This window comes from Lipophrys pholis (genome assembly GCF_963383615.2).
Source record: "Lipophrys pholis genome assembly, chromosome: 18".
NCBI lineage: Eukaryota > Metazoa > Chordata > Actinopteri > Blenniiformes > Blenniidae > Lipophrys > Lipophrys pholis.
The window spans coordinates 26469887-26489886 of record NC_137646.1 but is presented as its reverse complement, the minus strand read 5'-3'; the positions used below and the strand labels follow the sequence as shown (position 1 = coordinate 26489886).

Sequence of the window (20000 nt, the reverse complement as noted above, 5' to 3'; positions counted from 1 at the left end):
CCTCCAGGTGGGGTCCTTCACTTCGTTGTCCAGGTGCCGGCTCTTGTACTTCCTCTTCCCGCCGGGCTTCTCGCCGTGGCAGCGGTCGTCGCAGGCGGTGGCTGGTGGGGGCGGAGTCTGCGGCGGGGGCAGGGAGAAGGAGAGAGGCGAAGAGGAGGAGGAGGAGTCGGAGGAGGACAGGCTGGAGATCTCCCAGCTGGAGGAGGGGGCGGGGCTTGTCGGGGAGCCTGACTCGCCGCTGGAGCAGCGGTGGCGCCGCATCATGGTGGGGTAGATTGAGCGGTTGGGGTTGTAGATGGTGCCCCTCCTCCTCTTCTTCCTCCTCTTCTCCCGCCAAGCGGCCGTCTCACGTCGCCGCTTGCCGCTACCGTCGCCGGGTGACGTGGCCGGGCTGATCGTGCACGGAGAGTTCCTGCTGCTCTCTGACCACGAGCGTGCACGTGGCCCCGCCTCCTCGCCGCCACCCCGCTCCCCCGGCTCCTGCTCCTCTCTGAACGCCGCTGATGTGGAGGCAGGGATTGTGGGTAAGAAGGAGAGGGGCGGGGCTTCTGGTGGGATGGGCGGGGCTTCTGGGGGTTGTGGCTCCGCCTCCTGTTGCTCCTCCTCAGATTCGGAGGAGAGCTGCACCAGCTCGGGCGTCCGCTCGGCGATCGGCTTCTTGTACCCGACAATCAGACACTCCTCCTCTTCGCCCTTCTCTCCCGCCTCCGGAGGGGCGGGGCTTACCGCCGGCGAGGTCAGCGAGCAGGATTGGTCGGCGGGTGGCGGAGGAGTACGAGGGGCCCGGCGTCTCGTCGTCCCAGCCCGACATGCTCAGACAACCGTCCTCATTGGCACCGCCCACCTCGGCAAGCCCCGCCTCCTCGGCACCCCCCGCCAGCTCCTCGTCCTCCTCAGAGATGGCGATGACAGAGCTGCCGTCTGAGGAGCTGCTGATCCAGTCCAGCTCTCCGGCGGCGGCGGGCGGCTCGTACACCGCCTGCAGGTCGTAGCTGTCCATACTGAGCGGCGAGCGGGCGAAGCTCGCCAGCTCGTGCAGGAAGTGCTCGGTGCGGGCCAATAGGAACGGCCGCAGCTCCTCCTCGATGGCGGGCGGATCCTCCAGCCCGTGGCGGGCGAGTCGCACGGTGATGATGCGCTGGACAATCTCCACCAGTGAGCCGTGTGCGCCGTACAGCACCGTCAGCTCACGCCGCAGCCAGGGGCGGAGCCTGTTGAGGAGGGTGGGGCTCCGGCGGAATCCGTCGGCCGAGACGTCGCGCTGCTGTTGTCCCGAATCGCCGGACGTCCCGGCGATGCCGCGAACCCGCACGCCACAGCGGTACAGGGCGCGGCGCAGGGCCAGCGCCTCACGCTCTCGCAGCCGCCGCGGCGTGCCGCCCTCCCGCTGCAAACGCCGCCTTGCCGCCAGGCGCGTCATCAGGCGCCGTGACGCCCGGTCGTTAGGGGCGACCGGCGTCTCGGCCCCCTCCAGGCCGGCGAGCCCCTCGAAGATGACGCCGCGCTCCTCTGACGACATCTCAGGTCGGACCGCCTGCTCATCCAAGATGGTGGCATGGCGGCGGTTCAGAGGGGGGGAGTCCAGGTACCACTCCCACACTCCCGCCCCCCCGTCCTCTGCCCGCCTGGCCCCGCCCCGCTCCCTCCCACGCCGCCTCACCGCCGCCGCCGTCGTCTCGCCCCCGTCTGCCGCGCGGTGCCTCCGCAGCGTCAGCCTCATCTGGTGGCTGCTCCTCGCCACCGTGGCCATGGCGGCCACCATGGCCACGGCAGACACGCCCCCGCTGGCGGGCGGCGGCCGCAGCGTGTACTCCTTGAAGTCGTCCTCGGCGCGCACCGAGTGCAGGATGGAGGCGAAGGGCTGCTTGCAGAGCGGACACTCCGCCTTGCTGTGCGACCATTCCTGGATGCACGGGAAGCAGAAGCGGTGGAGGCAGCGGTCCAGGAACGCCACGTTATCGAAGCGGTCCAGGCAGATCGGACACTTCGAGTCGGGCGACGCCTCCTCGGCCGCCGGCGCCTCTGGGGCGGTGGCGGGGGGCGGGGCTTTGCTCTTCTTCCTCCTGCTCTCTCTCCTCCGGCCGGGCTCTGCCTCCGCCTCCCGAGCCCTGCCCCCACCTCCTGCGGCCACCGCGTTGTCACGGCGACGCGCACGAAGGTTCATCCGCGTAGGCGCCATCACCTGGAGGCAGGAAACAAACATGACATCACTTCCTGTGAGACTTGAACCAACTCAAGGGTAAAGCGGTTCGCATTGAAGCTAAAAGGATTAGGTTAGACCTGGTGCTACATAGTTAGCCCTGGTGCTACAGGAGCTAGGCACTAGCTCTGGTGCTACAGGAGTTAGCCCTGGTGCTACAGGAGTTAGCCCTGGTGCTACAGGAGCTAGGAGTTAGCCCTGGAGCTACACAGTTAGCCCTGGTGCTACAGGAGCTAGGCACTAGCTCTGGTGCTACAGGAGCTAGGAGTTAGCCCTGGTTCTACAGGAGCTAGCCCTGGTGCTACAGGAGCTAGGAGTTAGCCCTGGAGCTACACAGTTAGCCCTGGTGCTACAGGAGCTAGGAGTTAGCCCTGGTTCTACAGGAGCTAGCCCTGGTGCTACAGGAGCTAGGAGTTAGCCCTGGAGCTACACAGTTAGCCCTGGTGCTACAGGAGCTAGCCCTGGTGCTACACAGTTAGCCCTGGTGCTACACAGTTAGCCCTGGTGCTACACAGTTAGCCCTGGTGCTACACAGTTAGCCCTGGTGTTACAGGAGCTGAAAAAGTATGTAAACGTGATCATATATTGTGATAAAACAGCTTCTTTCTCTTTGACTTACCAGTTTTATTTTTTCTTTAAATATTTAAACGTTCATTCATAAAATAACATTTATTGAGCTCACTTCTCTTTATTGATTCTCATCATTAGAAAACAACCACAACGTCTGCGGAACTGAGTTAGCATTTAGCTCCGGAGGCTAAGGGCTCCGGGCTCCGGGCTGCAGGCCGCGGCTTTAAGGCCGTTCATCGGTGAGTGTGAGTCGGTGTGAGGCGGTGCTGCTCCCCGGTGTCACTGTTTAACCCGGTTCGGGGTTCATGTATCGATAACCGGCTCGGTTAGCCTGTTAGCATCGTTAGCTCCACGGACCTCGGTGGCAGCTCTCGCCGCTCGCGGAGCTTCTCCCCCGGGTTCCGCCGCCTCCTCCGGGCCGGGCCGTGTTGGTGCTCCCCGTCCCGCCGCTGTGGTCCCACTTGGGGCAAGCAGGTGATCAGGGATTCGGTATTTGTTCCGTCCGTGCCGTAGCCACAGCTGGACCGAGGACCCGCGCTGCATGCTGGGATGCCACACACACGCACACACACACACACACACACACACACACACACACACACACACACACACACACACACACACACACACACACACACACACACACACACACACACACACACACACACACACACACACACACACACAGATCGTGTTCAACAGGCGGAGGAAGATGAGGACTCACTCCGACACCACATCTGGAACCGAGGCGACATTGGTGAGAAATATAATAACATGAAGGAATGAGATCATCAGTTGTTCCCTCAAGTTACTAACTTTAGGGAACAACTTACTATCTTCCCTCACATTATGAAGCTGCGGAAACGACTTATTATCGCGTTCCTTCACGTTATTGTTTTTTTCTCTATGGCCACACGGGGGCTCCCGAGAGAGTTACAACATTCACAATAAAATCAAAATGTGGAAAAAGTTGATTTCAAAAATTAAAGTGAAATTAAAAATAAATGAAAAAATAACTGGGTACCAGAACGAACATGAAAAATTGAACTTCAGGTTCAAACCAATACAGTGATTCTTGTTCTGTGTCTGTTCGTTTGAAGTGTTTTAATTATTTAAATAAATCAACTTTTCACTTTTGCTGCTTTAGGCTAATTAAAGATTAAATTAATTACAAGGTTTGAAACGAAACAGCCGGAGTGAGACGTCCTGTCAAACCTGATGCTGGTTGCCATCGTTACGGCCTTTGGTGGACAGTCTCGCCCCCTGCCGGACTGGAGAGGAAGCGCAGCTGCAACACCGGAACCGGACTTCTGTAAACCGGAACCGGACTCCCGAGCAGGGAACCCACCGTTCGACGTTTGATAAAAGTATTTTTTATTTAACCGCAGAGTAACGACTTTACGAAGGACGAAGTGAAGGTGTTCAACGTGGTTCAGCTTCAACATGCAGCCTTCGAGCCGGCGGACTGTGGACACCGTACAATCCGTGGTACGATCCCGGAACCTTCGATACCTGCTAACCGCGAGCTAACTGCTAACCCTGAGCTACCTGCTAACTAACGCCTTAATGATAACGAGCTGCTGACCGTGAGCTCACCGGTAACAGTCACGAGCTGCTGACCGTGAGCTCACCGGTAACAGTCGCGAGCTGCTGACAGGTAGCCACGTCTCTAAATGAAACCAGGGTTTGTCACCTAAAGGTTGAAAGTCGTGTTCTTGTCAGGGAACGTCAGGACGGATCGTAGAGGCTGAGGAACCTCGACACAAACGAGGCTCCTCAAATTATTCAACAAATAAACATTGGACAAAGTGCACACATTTTATTTTATTTTTTAATTCCACCCAGTAAACATGTAACGTGTTGACATCCAGCCAGGTGATGACTCCACCCTCTGGCCTCCTGACCCCACCCCCAGCCTGCTGACTCTGCTGTTCTGGCCACGCCCCTAACCATCTGACTCCGCCCCCTGGTACTGCTGGCTGTGGTTTTGCTATCCTGCCCCGCCCCTAACCATCTGACTCCGCCCCCTGGTCCTGCTGGCTGTGGGTCTGCTATCCTGCCCCGCCCCTAACCATCTGACTCCGCCCCCTGGTCCTGCTGGCTGTGGTTCTGCTATTCTGACCCCGCCCCTAACCATCTGACTCCGCCCCCAGGTCCTGCTGGCTGTGGTTCTGCTGTCCTGGTCCTTTGTGATCTACGCCGGCCGGCTCACGGCTCATTGGCAGCTGGAGGAAAGGACCGCCCTCCTGCAGCCGGACTGATGGCCAATCAGAGTGCAGACCGCAGCTGAAGCTCCGCCCTCCTCCAGTGACGGGTGTTCCTGACCAATCAGGATTTACGACAGAGCTGCCTCTTGTGGTGCCTTGAGGGGCGAACATGAAGCGGGGAAATTCCCATTCCCCTGGAGGAGACGGGAAAGTGGGAAGTTCCAGTGGGAAAGTGGGAAGTTCCAGTGGGAGAGTTACAAGTTCCAGTGGGAAAGTTAAAAGTTCCAGTGGGAAAGTTACAAGTTCCAGTGAAAAGTTAGAAGTTCCAGTGAAAAGTTAGAAGTTCCAGTGGGAAAGTTACAAGTTCCAGTGAAAAGTTAGAAGTTCCAGTGAAAAGTTAGAAGTTCCAGTAGGAAAGTTAGAAGTTCCAGTGGGAAAGTTAGAAGTTCCAGTAGGAAAGTTAGAAGTTCCAGTGAAAAGTTAGAAGTTCCAGTAGGAAAGTTAGAAGTTCCAGTCGGAAAGTTAGAAGTTCCAGTCGGAAAGTTAGAAGTTCCAGTAGGAAAGTTAGAAGTTCCAGTGGGAAAGTTCCAGTAGGAAAGTTAGAAGTTCCAGAAGGAAAGTTAGAAGTTCCAGTAGGAAAGTTAGAAGTTCCAGTGGGAAAGTTCCAGTAGGAAAGTTAGAAGTTCCAGTGAAAAGTTAGAAGTTCCAGTAGGAAAGTTAGAAGTTCCAGTGGGAAAGTTAGAAGTTCCAGTAGGAAAGTTAGAAGTTCCAGTGAAAAGTTAGAAGTTCCAGTAGGAAAGTTAGAAGTTCCAGTCGGAAAGTTAGAAGTTCCAGTCGGAAAGTTAGAAGTTCCAGTAGGAAAGTTAGAAGTTCCAGTGGGAAAGTTCCAGTAGGAAAGTTAGAAGTTCCAGAAGGAAAGTTAGAAGTTCCAGTAGGAAAGTTAGAAGTTCCAGTGGGAAAGTTAGAAGTTCCAGTGGGAAAGTTCCAGTAGGAAAGTTAGAAGTTCCAGTCGGAAAGTTAGAAGTTCCAGTGGGAAAGTTAGAAGTTCCAGTGGGAAAGTTCCAGTAGGAAAGTTAGAAGTTCCAGAAGGAAAGTTAGAAGTTCCAGTAGGAAAGTTAGACGTTCCAGTAGGAAAGTTAGAAGTTCCAGTGGGAAAGTTAGAAGTTCCAGTAGGAAAGTTAGAAGTTCCAGTAGGAAAGTTAGAAGTTCCAGTAGAAGTTCCAGTGGGAAAGTTAGAAGTTCCAGTGGGAAAGTTAGAAGTTCCAGTAGGAAAGTTAGAAGTTCCAGTGAAAAGTTAGAAGTTCCAGTCGGAAAGTTAGGAGTTCCAGAAGGAAAGTTAGAAGTTCCAGTGGGAAAGTTCCAGTAGGAAAGTTAGAAGTTCCAGTAGGAAAGTTAGAAGTTCCAGTGGGAAAGTTAGAAGTTCCAGTGGGAAAGTTCCAGTAGGAAAGTTAGAAGTTCCAGTAGGAAAGTTAGAAGTTCCAGTGGGAAAGTTCCAGTAGGAAAGTTAGAAGTTCCAGTAGGAAAGTTAGAAGTTCCAGTGGGAAAGTTAGAAGTTCCAGAAGGAAAGTTAGAAGTTCCAGTGGGAAAGTTAGAAGTTCCAGTTGGAAAGTTAGGAGTTCCAGAAGGAAAGTTAGAAGTTCCAGTGGGAAAGTTCCAGTAGGAAAGTTAGAAGTTCCAGTAGGAAAGTTAGACGTTCCAGTAGGAAAGTTAGAAGTTCCAGTGGGAAAGTTCCAGTAGGAAAGTTAGAAGTTCCAGTAGGAAAGTTAGAAGTTCCAGTGGGAAAGTTAGAAGTTCCAGAAGGAAAGTTAGAAGTTCCAGAAGGAAAGTTAGAAGTTCCAGAAGGAAAGTTAGAAGTTCCAGTAGGAAAGTTAGAAGTTCCAGTAGGAAAGTTAGAAGTTCCAGTAGAAGTTCCAGTGGGAAAGTTAGAAGTTCCAGTGGGAAAGTTAGAAGTTCCAGTCGGAAAGTTCCAGTAGGAAAGTTCCAGTAGGAAAGTTAGACGTTCCAGTAGGAAAGTTCCAGTAGGAAAGTTAGAAGTTCCAGTAGGAAAGTTAGAAATTCCAGTAGGAAAGTTAGAAGTTCCAGTAGGAAAGTTAGAAGTTCCAGTAGGAAAGTTAGAAATTCCAGTAGGAAAGTTAGAAGTTCCAGTAGGAAAGTTAGAAGTTCCAGTAGGAAAGTTAGAAATTCCAGTAGGAAAGTTAGAAGTTCCAGTAGAAGTTCCAGTGGGAAAGTTAGAAGTTCCAGTGGGAAAGTTAGAAGTTCCAGTCGGAAAGTTCCAGTAGGAAAGTTAGACGTTCCAGTAGGAAAGTTCCAGTAGGAAAGTTAGAAGTTCCAGTAGGAAAGTTAGAAGTTCCAGTGGGAAAGTTAGAAGTTCCAGAAGGAAAGTTAGAAGTTCCAGAAGGAAAGTTAGAAGTTCCAGAAGGAAAGTTAGAAGTTCCAGTGGGAAAGTTAGAAGTTCCAGAAGGAAAGTTAGAAGTTCCAGTCGGAAAGTTAGAAGTTCCAGAAGGAAAGTTAGAAGTTCCAGTGGGAAAGTTAGAAGTTCCAGAAGGAAAGTTAGAAGTTCCAGAAGGAAAGTTAGACGTTCCAGTCGGAAAGTTAGAAGTTCCAGAAGGAAAGTTAGAAGTTCCAGAAGGAAAGTTAGAAGTTCCAGTCGGAAAGTTAGAAGTTCCAGAAGGAAAGTTAGAAGTTCCAGTGGGAAAGTTAGAAGTTCCAGTAGGAAAGTTAGACGTTCCAGTGGGAAAGTTAGAAGTTCCAGAAGGAAAGTTAGAAGTTCCAGAAGGAAAGTTAGAAGTTCCAGTCGGAAAGTTAGAAGTTCCAGAAGGAAAGTTAGAAGTTCCAGAAGGAAAGTTAGAAGTTCCAGTCGGAAAGTTAGAAGTTCCAGAAGGAAAGTTAGAAGTTCCAGTGGGAAAGTTAGAAGTTCCAGTAGGAAAGTTAGACGTTCCAGTGGGAAAGTTAGAAGTTCCAGTGGGAAAGTTAGAAGTTCCAGTGGGAAAGTTAGAAGTTCCAGAAGGAAAGTTAGAAGTTCCAGAAGGAAAGTTAGAAGTTCCAGTCGGAAAGTTAGAAGTTCCAGAAGGAAAGTTAGAAGTTCCAGTGGGTGACAGTGAATAAAAAAGATTTAGTTTTTTTACGTTTGTCCACCAGAGGGCGCCAAGGTTTTATCTGTTACCGCTGAATAAAACGTTTTTCTACTGAATTAGAGCCTCGTCTTTGTTCTTCACCTCGTCTTTGTTCTTCACCTCGTCTTTATGGAACCTCGTCTTTATGGAACCTCGTCTTTATGGAACCTCTGGCCTGTGGACCAGGATTCTCTAGTTCCTCTGGTTCTGAAGAACCGGCCTGGTGGAAGTGGTTCTGAAGAACCTGACCTGTTTATGTGGTTCTGTTCATGGAAGTTCCTCCATAGAGAAGGAACCTGTGTTTCTCCAGCAGGAGGCGCTGCTGGTCAGTTGGACTTTACCGGGTCGCCTCACAGAACCCAGATAGTTTATTTGCGGAACGGTTCCTGAGTCTGGAACTGGTTCTATGTTGGTTTGAAAACAGATTTAAACATGTGAAGAGGATTTGTTTGCCGTGTTTCCAGAACCAGCAGGTTGTTTGTGGTTCCGGCCGTGTGGAGGGAACGTGGACGAGCGTCTCATTGTTCCTCTGATGTATTCGGTAAGTAAAAGCAGCGGCGGCGTTTCATCTTCGCACTCATGGAAATCAGTGAATGGAGGCGAGGAGCTCGTCAACAAAACACTTCACACACACACACACACACACACACACACACACACACACACACACACACACACACACACACACACACACACACACACACACACACACACACCGCCTGTCATCTGTGATTAACACACACACACACACACACACACCTGCCGTCTGTAATTAGAACGGTCCAGCTGCTCCGCGACGTCGTGTAGCTACTAAGCTAACAGCACAGACCCGTTGCCATGACGACCATGTCAGAGCCACTGAAAACGCAACTTTTCCAAAACACCCCGTCTCCTTGGAAGTGGGAAAAACGCAACTTTCATTCCAAAACCAACCGACAGCACCAACTAGTGGCCCGGCGTGAAAGCTACATGGATTCCACTGCTCCTGCTGTTGCCATGGAAACACCAACTCAGTGCGTTTTGACTTGAAACCGGATCTAAACCTGGTCTCAGACCAGGTCGGGACCTAGAGTCACCATAAGCCGCTGTTCCACCGCAGTACGTTGCTGAGCGGAGCGGCAAAGAGAACCCAGGACCAACTCTGTCTCACCGTCCAGCGCAGGACGGACGGGAACGTCCAGAGAAGAACATGGAAGCTGCCGGCGGCCGGACGGGTCGCTCTCTGTGACTCAGGCTAAACTTTGTCCTTGTGAACGGCAGCGTCCAGCTCCTGCTGAAGCTCCTCCTCCTGCTCCTAAGAGGCGGAGCTCCTGGTGAAGCTCCTCCTCCTGCTCCTAAGAGGCGGAGCTCCTGCTGAAGCTCCTCCTCCTGCTCCTAAGAGGAGGAGCTTCACCAGGAGCTCCTCCTGAAGCTCCTCCTCCTGCTCCTAAGAGGAGGAGCTCCTGCTGAAGCTCCTCCTCCTGCTCCTAAGAGGAGGAGCTCCTGGTGAAGCTCCTCCTCCTGTTACTGAGAGGAGCGTCTGTATCTCGTTAAAAGACGCCATGTTGTGTCGCGCCGACGTTTCAATAAACCAGTAAACAAAACAACCAGTGAGCAAAGCGCCGTATGTTCAATAATTAAATATTGCGGGCAAGTCCAGAGTGACGATCGTCACGACCAATCAGCAGACGGCTGCGTTGTAGCTCCTCCCCACAGACCCGTTCCTCGGTCCCCGGAACCTCAACGGAGGGGGAGCGGGTTCTTTCCGTACCTTCCACAACTTTTCAGTCGGACCGCACTAAAACCCGCGACGCCCCGCCCACCCCGCAACGCCCCGCCCACCCCGCGACGCCCCGCGACAGAAGGTGCAGTGGAACCGCGCCTATAGTAACCAGTGTCAGCAGCTGATTGGCTGATTGGAGCTCCGCCTCTTCTCGGGCTGTGAGCAGTGTTCTGATTGGTGGACAGAGTGAGGGTGGCCAATCAGCTGCTCTCATGTTGACTCCCCGTTTAAAATCTTTCACAAATCTTGTTGAAGAAAAGAAAAGAAATTCATTTTCAAAGTTTAATTCAGATTCAAAACGTTAAAGAATCTAAATCCTACAAACGGTGAAGCTAGGCTAACGGACAGAAGCTACGTGACGCTATGGAGGATTCTAGAAGCTCTAAAACCAGACCAGGACCAGGAGGACCAGGACCAGGAGGACCAGGAGGACCAGGAGGACCAGGACCAGGAGGACCAGGAGGACCAGGAGGACCAGGAGGACCAGGACCAGGAGGACCAGGAGGACCAGGACCAGGAGGATCAGACCGGGTCCAGGAAGAGGTCATTGCTCAGAAATCCGGGCATGGACGAATAGAGCTGCTGTTCCTGCTCCGCCCCTTTCTCCACCTCTGTCTCCGTGGCGACGAGCCTGGTCGTCATGGTAACGTCTCTGGAAACTAGCGACGGCTTCTTTCCCTCCAGCCAGTAGGTCACCATGTCCCCCTTCCCCTGAGGCCGGAACAGACATCAGCATTATTCACCCTGTCCTCAGCATTAGGACCCACCCTGTCCTCAGCATTAGGATTCACCCTGTCCTCAGCATTAGGAATCACCCTGTCCTCAGCATTAGGACCCACCCTGTCCTCAGCATTAGGACCCACCCTGTCCTCAGCATTAGGAATCACCCTGTCATCAGCATTAGGACCCACCCTGTCCTCAGCATTAGGATTCACCCTGTCCTCAGCATTAGGAATCACCCTATCATCAGCATTAGGATTCACCCTGTCCTCAGCATTAGGACCCACCCTGTCCTCAGCATTAGGATTCACCCTGTCCTCAGCATTAGGAATCACCCTGTCCTCAGCATTAGGATTCACCCTGTCCTCAGCATTAGGACCCACCCTGTCCTCAGCATTAGGATTCACCCTGTCCTCAGCATTAGGACCCACCCTGTCCTCAGCATTAGGATTCACCCTGTCCTCAGCATTAGGACCCACCCTGTCCTCAGCATTAGGATTCACCCTGTCCTCAGCATTAGGAATCACCCTGTCCTCAGCATTAGGATTCACCCTGTCCTCAGCATTAGGAATCACCCTATCATCAGCATTAGGAATCACCCTATCATCAGCATTAGGACCCACCCTGTCCTCAGCATTACCTTGACCTGCAGCGTTCCTCTGCACTCCAGCTCGTAGCCTCCGACCTCCTCCAGCAGGTAAAAAGTGCTCGAGCTGCACTGGATCTTCAGAGCTGCAACCAGAGTCACTTTCACCATGAGTGTGTGTGTGTGTGTGTGTGTGTGTGTGTGTGTGTGTGTGTGTGTGTGTGTGTGTGTGTGTGTGTGTGTGTGTGTGTGTGTGTGTGTGTGTGTGTGTGTGTGTGTTACCCAGGCTGTTGGACTCCATCCTGGACGCCGTGTTCACCGTGTCCCCAAAGAGGCAGTACCGAGGCATCTTGGTTCCAACCACACCGGCAACCACAGGACCTGAGGAACCGGGAGGAACCAGAACCAGGTAGAACCAGAACCAGGAGGAACGGAACCAGGTAGAACCAGAACCAGGAAGAACAGAACCAGAACCAGGAGGAACAGAACCAGGTAGAACCGGAAGGAATCAGAACCAGGTGGAACCCAGTGACCAGACCTAGGGGAACTTAGTGGGGACGTACCAGAGTGGATCCCGGCCCGGATCTGCAGCAGGGTGCCGGGTTTGTGGGGGATCCTGAAGGTCCGGCAGACGGCCACCAGGTCCAGCGCCATGCTGGCGATCTCGGCGGCGTGCAGGATCCCGTTCTCCCGGGGAACGCCAGACACCACCATGTCTGCTCAGACAGGAAGTGAGTTAGAACGCACCTGGTCCGTCGCCATAGAAACAAAAGGCAGAACTCACAGGCGTCACCGATGGTCTCCACTTTGTACACGTCGTGGTTGTCGATGATGTCATCGAAGGTGGTGTAGAGCTTGTTGAGGAAGTCCACCACCTGGTACGGCGTGCTGCTGCTGGAGAGCTGCGTGAAGCCCACGATGTCGCTGCAGGAACACGGAGAACACAGAACCATCTGAGAGGGCGGGAGCAGAACCATCTGAGAGGACGGGGGCAGAACCATCTGAGAGGACGGGAGCAGAACCATCTGACAGTTCTACCTGAAAAAGACGGTGGCGCTGACGTAGCTCTGAGCCTGAGAGTGTTTCCCCTGACGGAGATCATCAGCTACCTGCCGAGGAAGCATACCTGGGAGAGAGAGAGCAACGTGTGTGTGTGTGTGTGTGTGTGTGTGTGTGTGTGTGTGTGTGTGTGTGTGTGTGTGTGTGTGTGAGAGTGTGTGTGTGTGTGTGTGTGTGTGTGTGTGTGTGAGAGTGTGTGAGAGTGTGTGAGAGTGTGTGTGTGTGTGTGTGTGTGTGTGTGTGTGTGTGTGTGTGTGTGAGAGTGTGTGAGAGTGTGTGTGTGTGTGTGTGTGTGTGTGTGTGAGAGTGTGTGTGTGTGTGTGTGTGTGTGTGTGAGAGTGTGTGAGAGTGTGTGAGAGTGTGTGTGTGTGTGTGTGTGTGTGTGAGAGTGTGTGTGTGTGTGTGTGTGTGTGTGTGAGAGTGTGTGAGAGTGTGTGTGTGTGTGTGTGTGTGTGTGTGTGTGTGTGTGTGTGTGTGTGTGTGTGTTACTGTAGAGCAGCCGGTCAGTCTTCTGCTTCTCGTGCATCAGATCTTGAGTCCTTTCAGCCACCAGAACCTCCAGATGTTTGCTGTACTTCTCCATCTGAAACACAACAGAACTCTGGAACATCTGAGGAGGAACGTCTCCTCAGAGGAAGAACATGAGGAGGAACATCTCCTCAGAGGAGGAACGTCTCCTCAGAGGAGGAACGTCTCCTCAGCGGAGGACCATGAGGAGGAACGTTTCCTCAGTGGAGGACCATGAGGAGGAACGTTTCCTCAGCGGAGGAACGTCTCCTCAGAGGAGGAACATGAGGAGGAACGTTTCCTCAGTGGAGGACCATGAGGAGGAACGTTTCCTCAGCGGAGGAACGTCTCCTCAGAGGAGGAACATGAGGAGGAACGTTTCCTCAGTGGAGGACCATGAGGAGGAACGTCTCCTCAGAGGAGGAACGTCTCCTCAGAGGAGGACCATGAGGAGGAACATCTCCTCAGAGGAGGAACGTCTCCTCAGAGGAGGAACCTCCCCTCATGCACAGTCTGCTCTTCGTCCTTCATCTTTGTCCTCACCAGGTTCATCATCATGTCCACCGGGCTGACTTTGATCGGGTTGATCCGGTGAACAAACTTCCTGATCTGCTCAAAGGTCGGCCGGTGGGCGGGGTTATGAGAGCGACATCGACGAATCAGCTGCAAGAGGAGGAGGAGGAGGAGGAGGAGGAGGAGGAGGAGAAATGTAAAAACATTGGAGGAACGTGTGTGGAACATGTGAAGACGTTCTGGAGCTGCTCGGACCTCCACGTAGTCTGAAGGACACGGACACGTGCTGTCGGCCTTGCTGGAGATGAGCTCGGGCAGAGGAGGACACCAGGAAGACTCCAGCGTGGACTCCTCGGCCTGCAGCAGAACCACACACACACCTGAGCTTTAGCCCCGCCCCCTCCTCCTGCCCGTCACACCCAGAGAGAACCGTCCACTGGAGACTCACCGGGACGGGGTTACTGCGCGTGGCGATCTCCAGCAGGATGATGGAGTAGCTGCAAGAGCAGGCAGAGATGGTTCCTCACACATTCTGACACCAAGACGGTCTATTTAGTCCCAGAACACAATCTCTCGTCCCAGAACAGTTCCCCGAGGAACACCACAGATGAGATCTACTGTCTTTCAGACAGAGGAACCATCTTTTCACATATCTGATCTCATCAAACGTCTAGAACCAGTGGAGTTCAAATAAACGGGGAGCAGTACCTGAACACGTCGCCAGCCAGCGTCGGTTCCATGTTGGAGTTCTGAAACTCGGGTGGCATGTAGACCTCCAGGAGCCGCTGCTGATAGGTGGAGAGAGGCTCCGCCCCATCGTCCCGCCGGTACGAGCGTAACCCGAAATCTGTTGGAACACAAGGTTAGGAGCAGGTGAGGAAGGGTGGAACAGGCGAGTCTTCCTGGGGGAACCTTCTTCTCCCAGCATGTCTGGTGAGGACGGAATCACTGAAGTCGCCGTTCTTCTCATGAAGCTGAACATGTTCCACGTAGTCCGGCTCAGGTTCCGCCCACCTGTGATCTTGCAGACCCAGCGGTCATCCAGAACACAGTTCAGGGACTTGAGGCGTCCGTGGCAGATCCGGTGCTGGTGCAGGTAGGACATCCCTCGGGCGATGTCAGTGGCGAAGGAGAACCTTTGGAACGAGACACGGGTCATTACTCCCCCCACTCCACTGCCTCCCACCACGGGTTCCGTTCACGTCCGTACCTGAAGCCCCAGTTCAGCGGGATCTCATCGTTCAGGAGAACGTCGTTCAGGCTTCCTTTTGGGCAGTACTCCGTTATGATGGCGACGTTGGGAACCTCCACGCACCCTCCGACGAACTTGCACAGGTTTGGATGATCGAGCTCCCTAAAGAACATCAAGTGGAGCTGATCTTCAACCCTGAACGCAGCATCTTACTGACGTTCTGCTAAAACGACCAATCAGAAGCGTCCTCTGGTTCCTAATAAACTCTAGTTAGTTTAGTTCAGAGGGGAAACTGGTCTATAACCAGTCTATAACCCCGTCTATAACCCCGTCTATAACCAGTCTATAACCCATCTATAACCCGTCTATAACCAGTCTATAACCAGTCTATAACCCCGTCTATAACCCATCTATAACCCGTCTATAACCAGTCTATAACCCCGTCTATAACCCCGTCTATAACCAGTCTATAACCCATCTATAACCCGTCTATAACCAGTCTATAACCCGTCTATAACCCGTCTATAACCCATCTATAACCCGTCTATAACCAGTGTATAACCCCGTCTATAACCCGTCTATAACCCGTCTATAACCAGTCTATAACCAGTCTATAACCAGTCTGTAACCCCGTCTATAACCCAGTCTATAACCCGTCTATAACCCAGTCTATAACCAGTCTATAACCCGTCTATAACCCAGTCTATAACCAGTCTATAACCACGTCTATAACCCCGTCTATAACCAGTCTATAACCAGTCTATAACCAGTCTATAACCCCCCTCATGAAGATGATGATGGTCACCTGACTTGTTTGACTTCCTGTCGGATGGTTTTGGACAGAGAAAAGGTTTTAGTGTGGATCTTCTTGATGGCCACCGTCTGGCCGTCACTGTGGAGGAACAAAGGCAATCAGATCGGAAGTGATGGGATCTGGTTATACTCACTTCAGAAGCTGGGGAACAGGTGAGGAACAGGTGAGGAACAGGTGAGGAACAGGTGAGGAACAGGTGAGGAACAGGTAAGGAACAGGTGTGGAACAGGTGTGGAACAGGTAAGGAACAGGTTTGGAACAGGTAAGGAACAGGTGAGGAACAGGTGTGGAACAGGTAAGGAACAGGTGTGGAACAGGTAAGGAACAGGTGTGGAACAGGTAAGGAACAGGTGAGGAACAGGTAAGGAACAGGTATGGAACAAGTGAGGAAGAGGTGAGGAACAGGTGAGAAACAGGTGTGGAACAGGTGTGGAACAGGTGAGAAACAGGTGTGGAACAGGTGTGGAACAGGTGAGGAACAGGTGAGGAACAGGTGTGGAACAGGTAAGGAACAGGTGAGGAACAGTTGAGGAACAGGTAAGGAACAGGTGAATAACAGGTGTGGAACAAGTGAGGAAGAGGTAAGGAACAGGTGAGGAACAGGTGTGGAACAGGTGAGGAAGAGGTAAGGAACAGGTGTGGAACAGGTAAGGAACAGGTGTGGAACAGGTAAGGAACAGGTGAGGAACAGGTGTGGAACAGGTGAGGAAGAGGTAAGGAACAGGTGTGGAACAGGTAAGGAACAGGTGTGGAACAGGTAAGGAACAGGTGTGGAACAGGTAAGGAACAGGTGAGGAACAGGTAAGGAACAGGTATGGAACAAGTGAGGAAGAGGTGAGGAACAGGTGAGAAACAGGTGTGGAACAGGTGTGGAACAGGTGAGAAACAGGTGTGGAACAGGTGTGGAACAGGTGAGGAACAGGTGAGGAACAGGTGTGGAACAGGTAAGGAACAGGTGAGGAACAGTTGAGGAACAGGTAAGGAACAGGTGAATAACAGGTGTGGAACAAGTGAGGAAGAGGTAAGGAACAGGTGTGGAACAGGTAAGGAACAGGTGTGGAACAGGTAAGGAACAGGTGAGGAACAGGTAAGGAACAGGTGTGGAACAAGTGAGGAAGAGGTGAGGAACAGGTGAGAAACAGGTGTGGAACAGGTGTGGAACAGGTGAGAAACAGGTGAGAAACAGGTGTGGAACAGGTGTGGAACAGGTGAGGACTGGTGAGGAACAGGTTTGGAACAGGTGAGGAACAGGTGTACGTACTAGATGCCGGTGCAGGTGAACAGGGTTCTCCGGGTTCCTGGCTGAGCAGTACAGGAGCTGACGGCCGTCACACAGCTGGTGTTGCTGTTCTCCACAGGAACACTCATGATGCTGCCCATGGTCAGCTGAGCCTCCAGATCTGCACAGAGAACATCTGACTGGTTCTGCTCCTCAGCTCGGGTTCTGTCAGTGTTCCTACCAAATGTCTGTGACTGTTCCAGTTCCTGTTGATCACCTGTTGAAGTCGAGCTCATTTCATGATAATTTACCTTTAAATTCCTCAGAAACGGTTCTCAACTTTATTTTCACTGCCTGACAAGTGAGCTGATAACTTCCTGTTAACTCTATCATTACTTCCTGTCCATGATCTAACTTCCTGTTGATTCTCTAATAACTTCCTGCTGACTTCCTGTTTACTCTAATAACTTCCTGTTGGCTTCCTATTTACTCTAATAACTTCCTGCTGACTTCCTGTTTACTCTAATAACTTCCTGCTGACTTCCTGTTTACTCTAATAACTTCCTGCTGACTTCCTGTTTACTCTCTAATAACTTCCTGTTGGCTTCCTGTTTACTCTAATAACTTCCTGTTGGCTTCCTATTTACTCTAATAACTTCCTGCTGACTTCCTGTTTACTCTAATAACTTCCTGTTGGCTTCCTGTTTACTCTAATAACTTCCTGCTGACTTCCTGTTTACTCTCTAATAATTTCTTGTTGGCTTCCTGTTTACTCTAATAACTTCCTGCTGACTTCCTGTTTACTCTAACAACTTCCTGTTGGCTTCCTGTTTACTCTAATAACTTCCTGCTGACTTCCTGTTTACTCTCCAATAACTTCCTGCTGACTTCCTGTTTACTCTCTAATAACTTCCTGCTGACTTCCTGTTTACTCTAATAACTTCTTGTTGGCTTCCTGTTTACTCTAATAACTTCCTGCTGACTTCCTGTTTACTCTCTAATAACTTCCTGTTGGCTTCCTGCTGACTTCCTGTTTACTCTAATAACTTCCTGCTGACTTCCTGTTTACTCTCTAATAACTTCCTGCTGACTTCCTGTTTACTCTCTAATAACTTCCTGTTGGCTTCCTGCTGACTTCCTGTTTACTCTAATAACTTCCTGCTGACTTCCTGTTTACGCTAATAACTTCCTGCTGACTTCCTGTTTACTCTAATAACTTCCTGCTGACTTCCTGTTTACTCTAATAACTTCCTGCTGACTTCCTGTTTACTCTCTAATAACTTCCTGCTGACTTCCTGTTTACTCTAATAACTTCCTGTTGACTTCCAGATGTGGTCCCTGCATCTTGAAGCTCTAGTTTTCTTGTCTTACCTTGTTTGATGGTGGCGAAGTCGATGATCCAGCTTTCATCCCAGAGCAGCTTCTCCTTCTGGTACCGGAACCACTGCAGGGAACGCAGAGTGTGTTACTGTTGTTGTTGTTGTTGTTGTTGTTGTTGTTGTGGTCCTCGGGCCTCACCACGGCGGTCAGGATGAAGGAGAGGCAGAGCAGGCTGAGCGGCAGCCCGATGGCCGTCTTGGTGGTCGCCGTCATCGGACACTCGCCGCAGTCGGCCGGACACGTGGAGCAGAGCTCCGCCTCCTCGCACACGCCGTCGCCACAAACTCGGGAGAGAACCAAAGATGAGCCGCGTTACTGAACGAGATCGTGACCGGAGACGCTCAGAAGCAGAAGACGTCTTCACTGATCCTGAGGGACGACGTTCTGCGTTACTAATAGTTTGACCTCATTTATCCTCATGTTGGTCTGCTGCAAATCCATCTTGTCCTCAGTGTTCTCCTGTCTCCGTCAGGACTGCCGTCCAATGGTGGTGCATGATGAGTCTTTACATTAGCTGGTATTAAGGGGGCGGGGCTTATCTGTCATTTTGATGGATCGGCCACGCCCCCTGGTGACCGTCCTCTACATCAGGATGGTGCTCCTGGTATAGCAGAACATTGCAAAAGGAAACACTGCAGAGTCTGGGACTGGGACCGGGACAGAGTCTTGGGCTGGGACAGGGGACAGAGTCTTGGACTGGGACAGGGACAGAGTCTTGGGCTGGGACAGGGGACAGAGTCTTGGACTGGGACAGGGACAGAGTCTTGGACTGGGACAGGGGACAGAGTCTTGCACTAGGATGGGGACATAGTCTTGGACTAGGACAGGGGACAGAGTCTTGGACTGGGACAAGGACAGAGTCTTGGACTGGGACAAGGACAGAGTATTGGACTGGGACAGAGTCTTGGACTGGGACAGGGGACAGAGTCTTGGACTAGGATGGGGATAGAGTCTTGGACTAGGACAAGGACAGAGTCTTGGACTGGGACAAGGACAGACTCATCCACACTGAAGAGGACGCCACAGAACCGACATGGCGGTGGGCTACGCCTCCGTACACCAGCTGCTATAAAGACACATCGTCCACTGGAGGACGTTTCTGATGAAGACGGGAGGAACACTGTAGGAACGTGTCAAAATGGAGTTTTGGAAAAATCCTACTTTCATGAACAGAAGGACGGAGAACGGTTCTATCTGGTGTCCTGCTTCAGAGTGAAGCGTCCCCACTTCTTTCCGATTGGACGAGCTGGTGTCTCTGCCTGAACCCGAACGGAGAGTCTGAAAAGCGTGAACGTACCTACGGCGGGCAGCACCTGGCTGGTGGCCTCCAGCGCCACCTGCATGCGGCCCACTCGGATGTGAGCGATGAGCGAGGTGATGCCCGGGTGGAAGAGGAACACCTGGAGAACATTCAGCCGTTGACTTTATGAAACCAACTGACCGACGGTGACGCTTGATTCATTACGAAGCCCAGAACCGCCTGACGAGGCCAGAGCCCAACCACTGCACCACCATGTGGCCACGGCCCACAACGGTCGACCGTTGCCGGGCGACCGTTGCCGGGCGACCGTTGCCGGGCGACCGTTACCTTGGCCGTCCAGTTGGTTTTAGTCATCTTGCCCGAAGTGGAGATCGTGTGCGTGAAGATCTTTCCGTCGTCGGGGATCCAGGGTCCACAGATGCTGTCTGTCATCTGAGGGCGAGGACACGCAAGAACAAACGTTATGAGAACAAACGTTATGAGAACGAACGTGGTTCTCCATTCCGGGCCTGGTGTCCTGCATGTTTTCGGTTCCTCCCAGTTGCGACACACCTGAACCCAATCAGGCCTCCTGACTTTCTTACCAGCGAGACGATGACATCATCGTCAGATGGAGGTGTGCTTAGGGTGGAGAGCTAGAACGTGCAGGACACCGGCCCCCAAGGCCCAGAATTGAGAACCCCTGCGTTATGAGAACAAACACGTAGAACAGCGTTCGGCGGCGGGGGGACGGCACCATGTGTCCCATGGGGCAGGAGTGGATGTTGGCGTGGTGGATGCAGCAGTTCTCTCCGTTGGCGTCCTTCCAGTTGGACGGACACTCCTGATGTTCGCAGAACCTCCGAGCTTCCTGGGCGGTCCGGATGGAGCTACAGGAGGAGAACCAGGAGAACCGGG

General features: G+C 52.4%; 2 protein-coding genes across 2 annotated transcripts in view; both read right to left on the bottom strand.

Moving 5' to 3' along the window:
* Positions 1 to 3277, bottom strand: part of LOC308123579 (uncharacterized protein) — a 5190-nt gene extending 1913 nt beyond the window's left edge. Inside the window, 3 exon segments of the mRNA XM_080486127.1 lie at positions 1 to 750; positions 752 to 2182; positions 3128 to 3277. The exon segment at positions 1 to 750 is cut by the window's left edge and continues 38 nt beyond it. Coding sequence (XP_080342253.1) covers positions 1 to 750; positions 752 to 2179 — 2178 coding nt within the window. The 5' untranslated portion in view covers positions 2180 to 2182; positions 3128 to 3277.
* A 7097-nt stretch (positions 3278 to 10374) lies between these two features.
* LOC308123578 (atrial natriuretic peptide receptor 1) overlaps positions 10375 to 20000 on the bottom strand; it is a gene marked incomplete at both ends in the record, with an annotated part of 10898 nt that continues 1272 nt past the window's right edge. The window contains 20 exons of the mRNA XM_080486126.1: positions 10375 to 10563; positions 11213 to 11304; positions 11441 to 11539; positions 11722 to 11874; positions 11943 to 12082; positions 12197 to 12284; positions 12707 to 12800; positions 13268 to 13387; positions 13493 to 13594; positions 13686 to 13734; positions 13946 to 14084; positions 14252 to 14373; positions 14448 to 14591; positions 15235 to 15321; positions 16505 to 16643; positions 17834 to 17906; positions 17981 to 18126; positions 19140 to 19242; positions 19431 to 19535; positions 19840 to 19972. Of these exons, the coding sequence (XP_080342252.1) occupies positions 10375 to 10563; positions 11213 to 11304; positions 11441 to 11539; positions 11722 to 11874; positions 11943 to 12082; positions 12197 to 12284; positions 12707 to 12800; positions 13268 to 13387; positions 13493 to 13594; positions 13686 to 13734; positions 13946 to 14084; positions 14252 to 14373; positions 14448 to 14591; positions 15235 to 15321; positions 16505 to 16643; positions 17834 to 17906; positions 17981 to 18126; positions 19140 to 19242; positions 19431 to 19535; positions 19840 to 19972 (2317 nt within the window). The remainder of the gene's footprint in view (positions 10564 to 11212; positions 11305 to 11440; positions 11540 to 11721; positions 11875 to 11942; positions 12083 to 12196; positions 12285 to 12706; positions 12801 to 13267; positions 13388 to 13492; positions 13595 to 13685; positions 13735 to 13945; positions 14085 to 14251; positions 14374 to 14447; positions 14592 to 15234; positions 15322 to 16504; positions 16644 to 17833; positions 17907 to 17980; positions 18127 to 19139; positions 19243 to 19430; positions 19536 to 19839; positions 19973 to 20000) is intronic.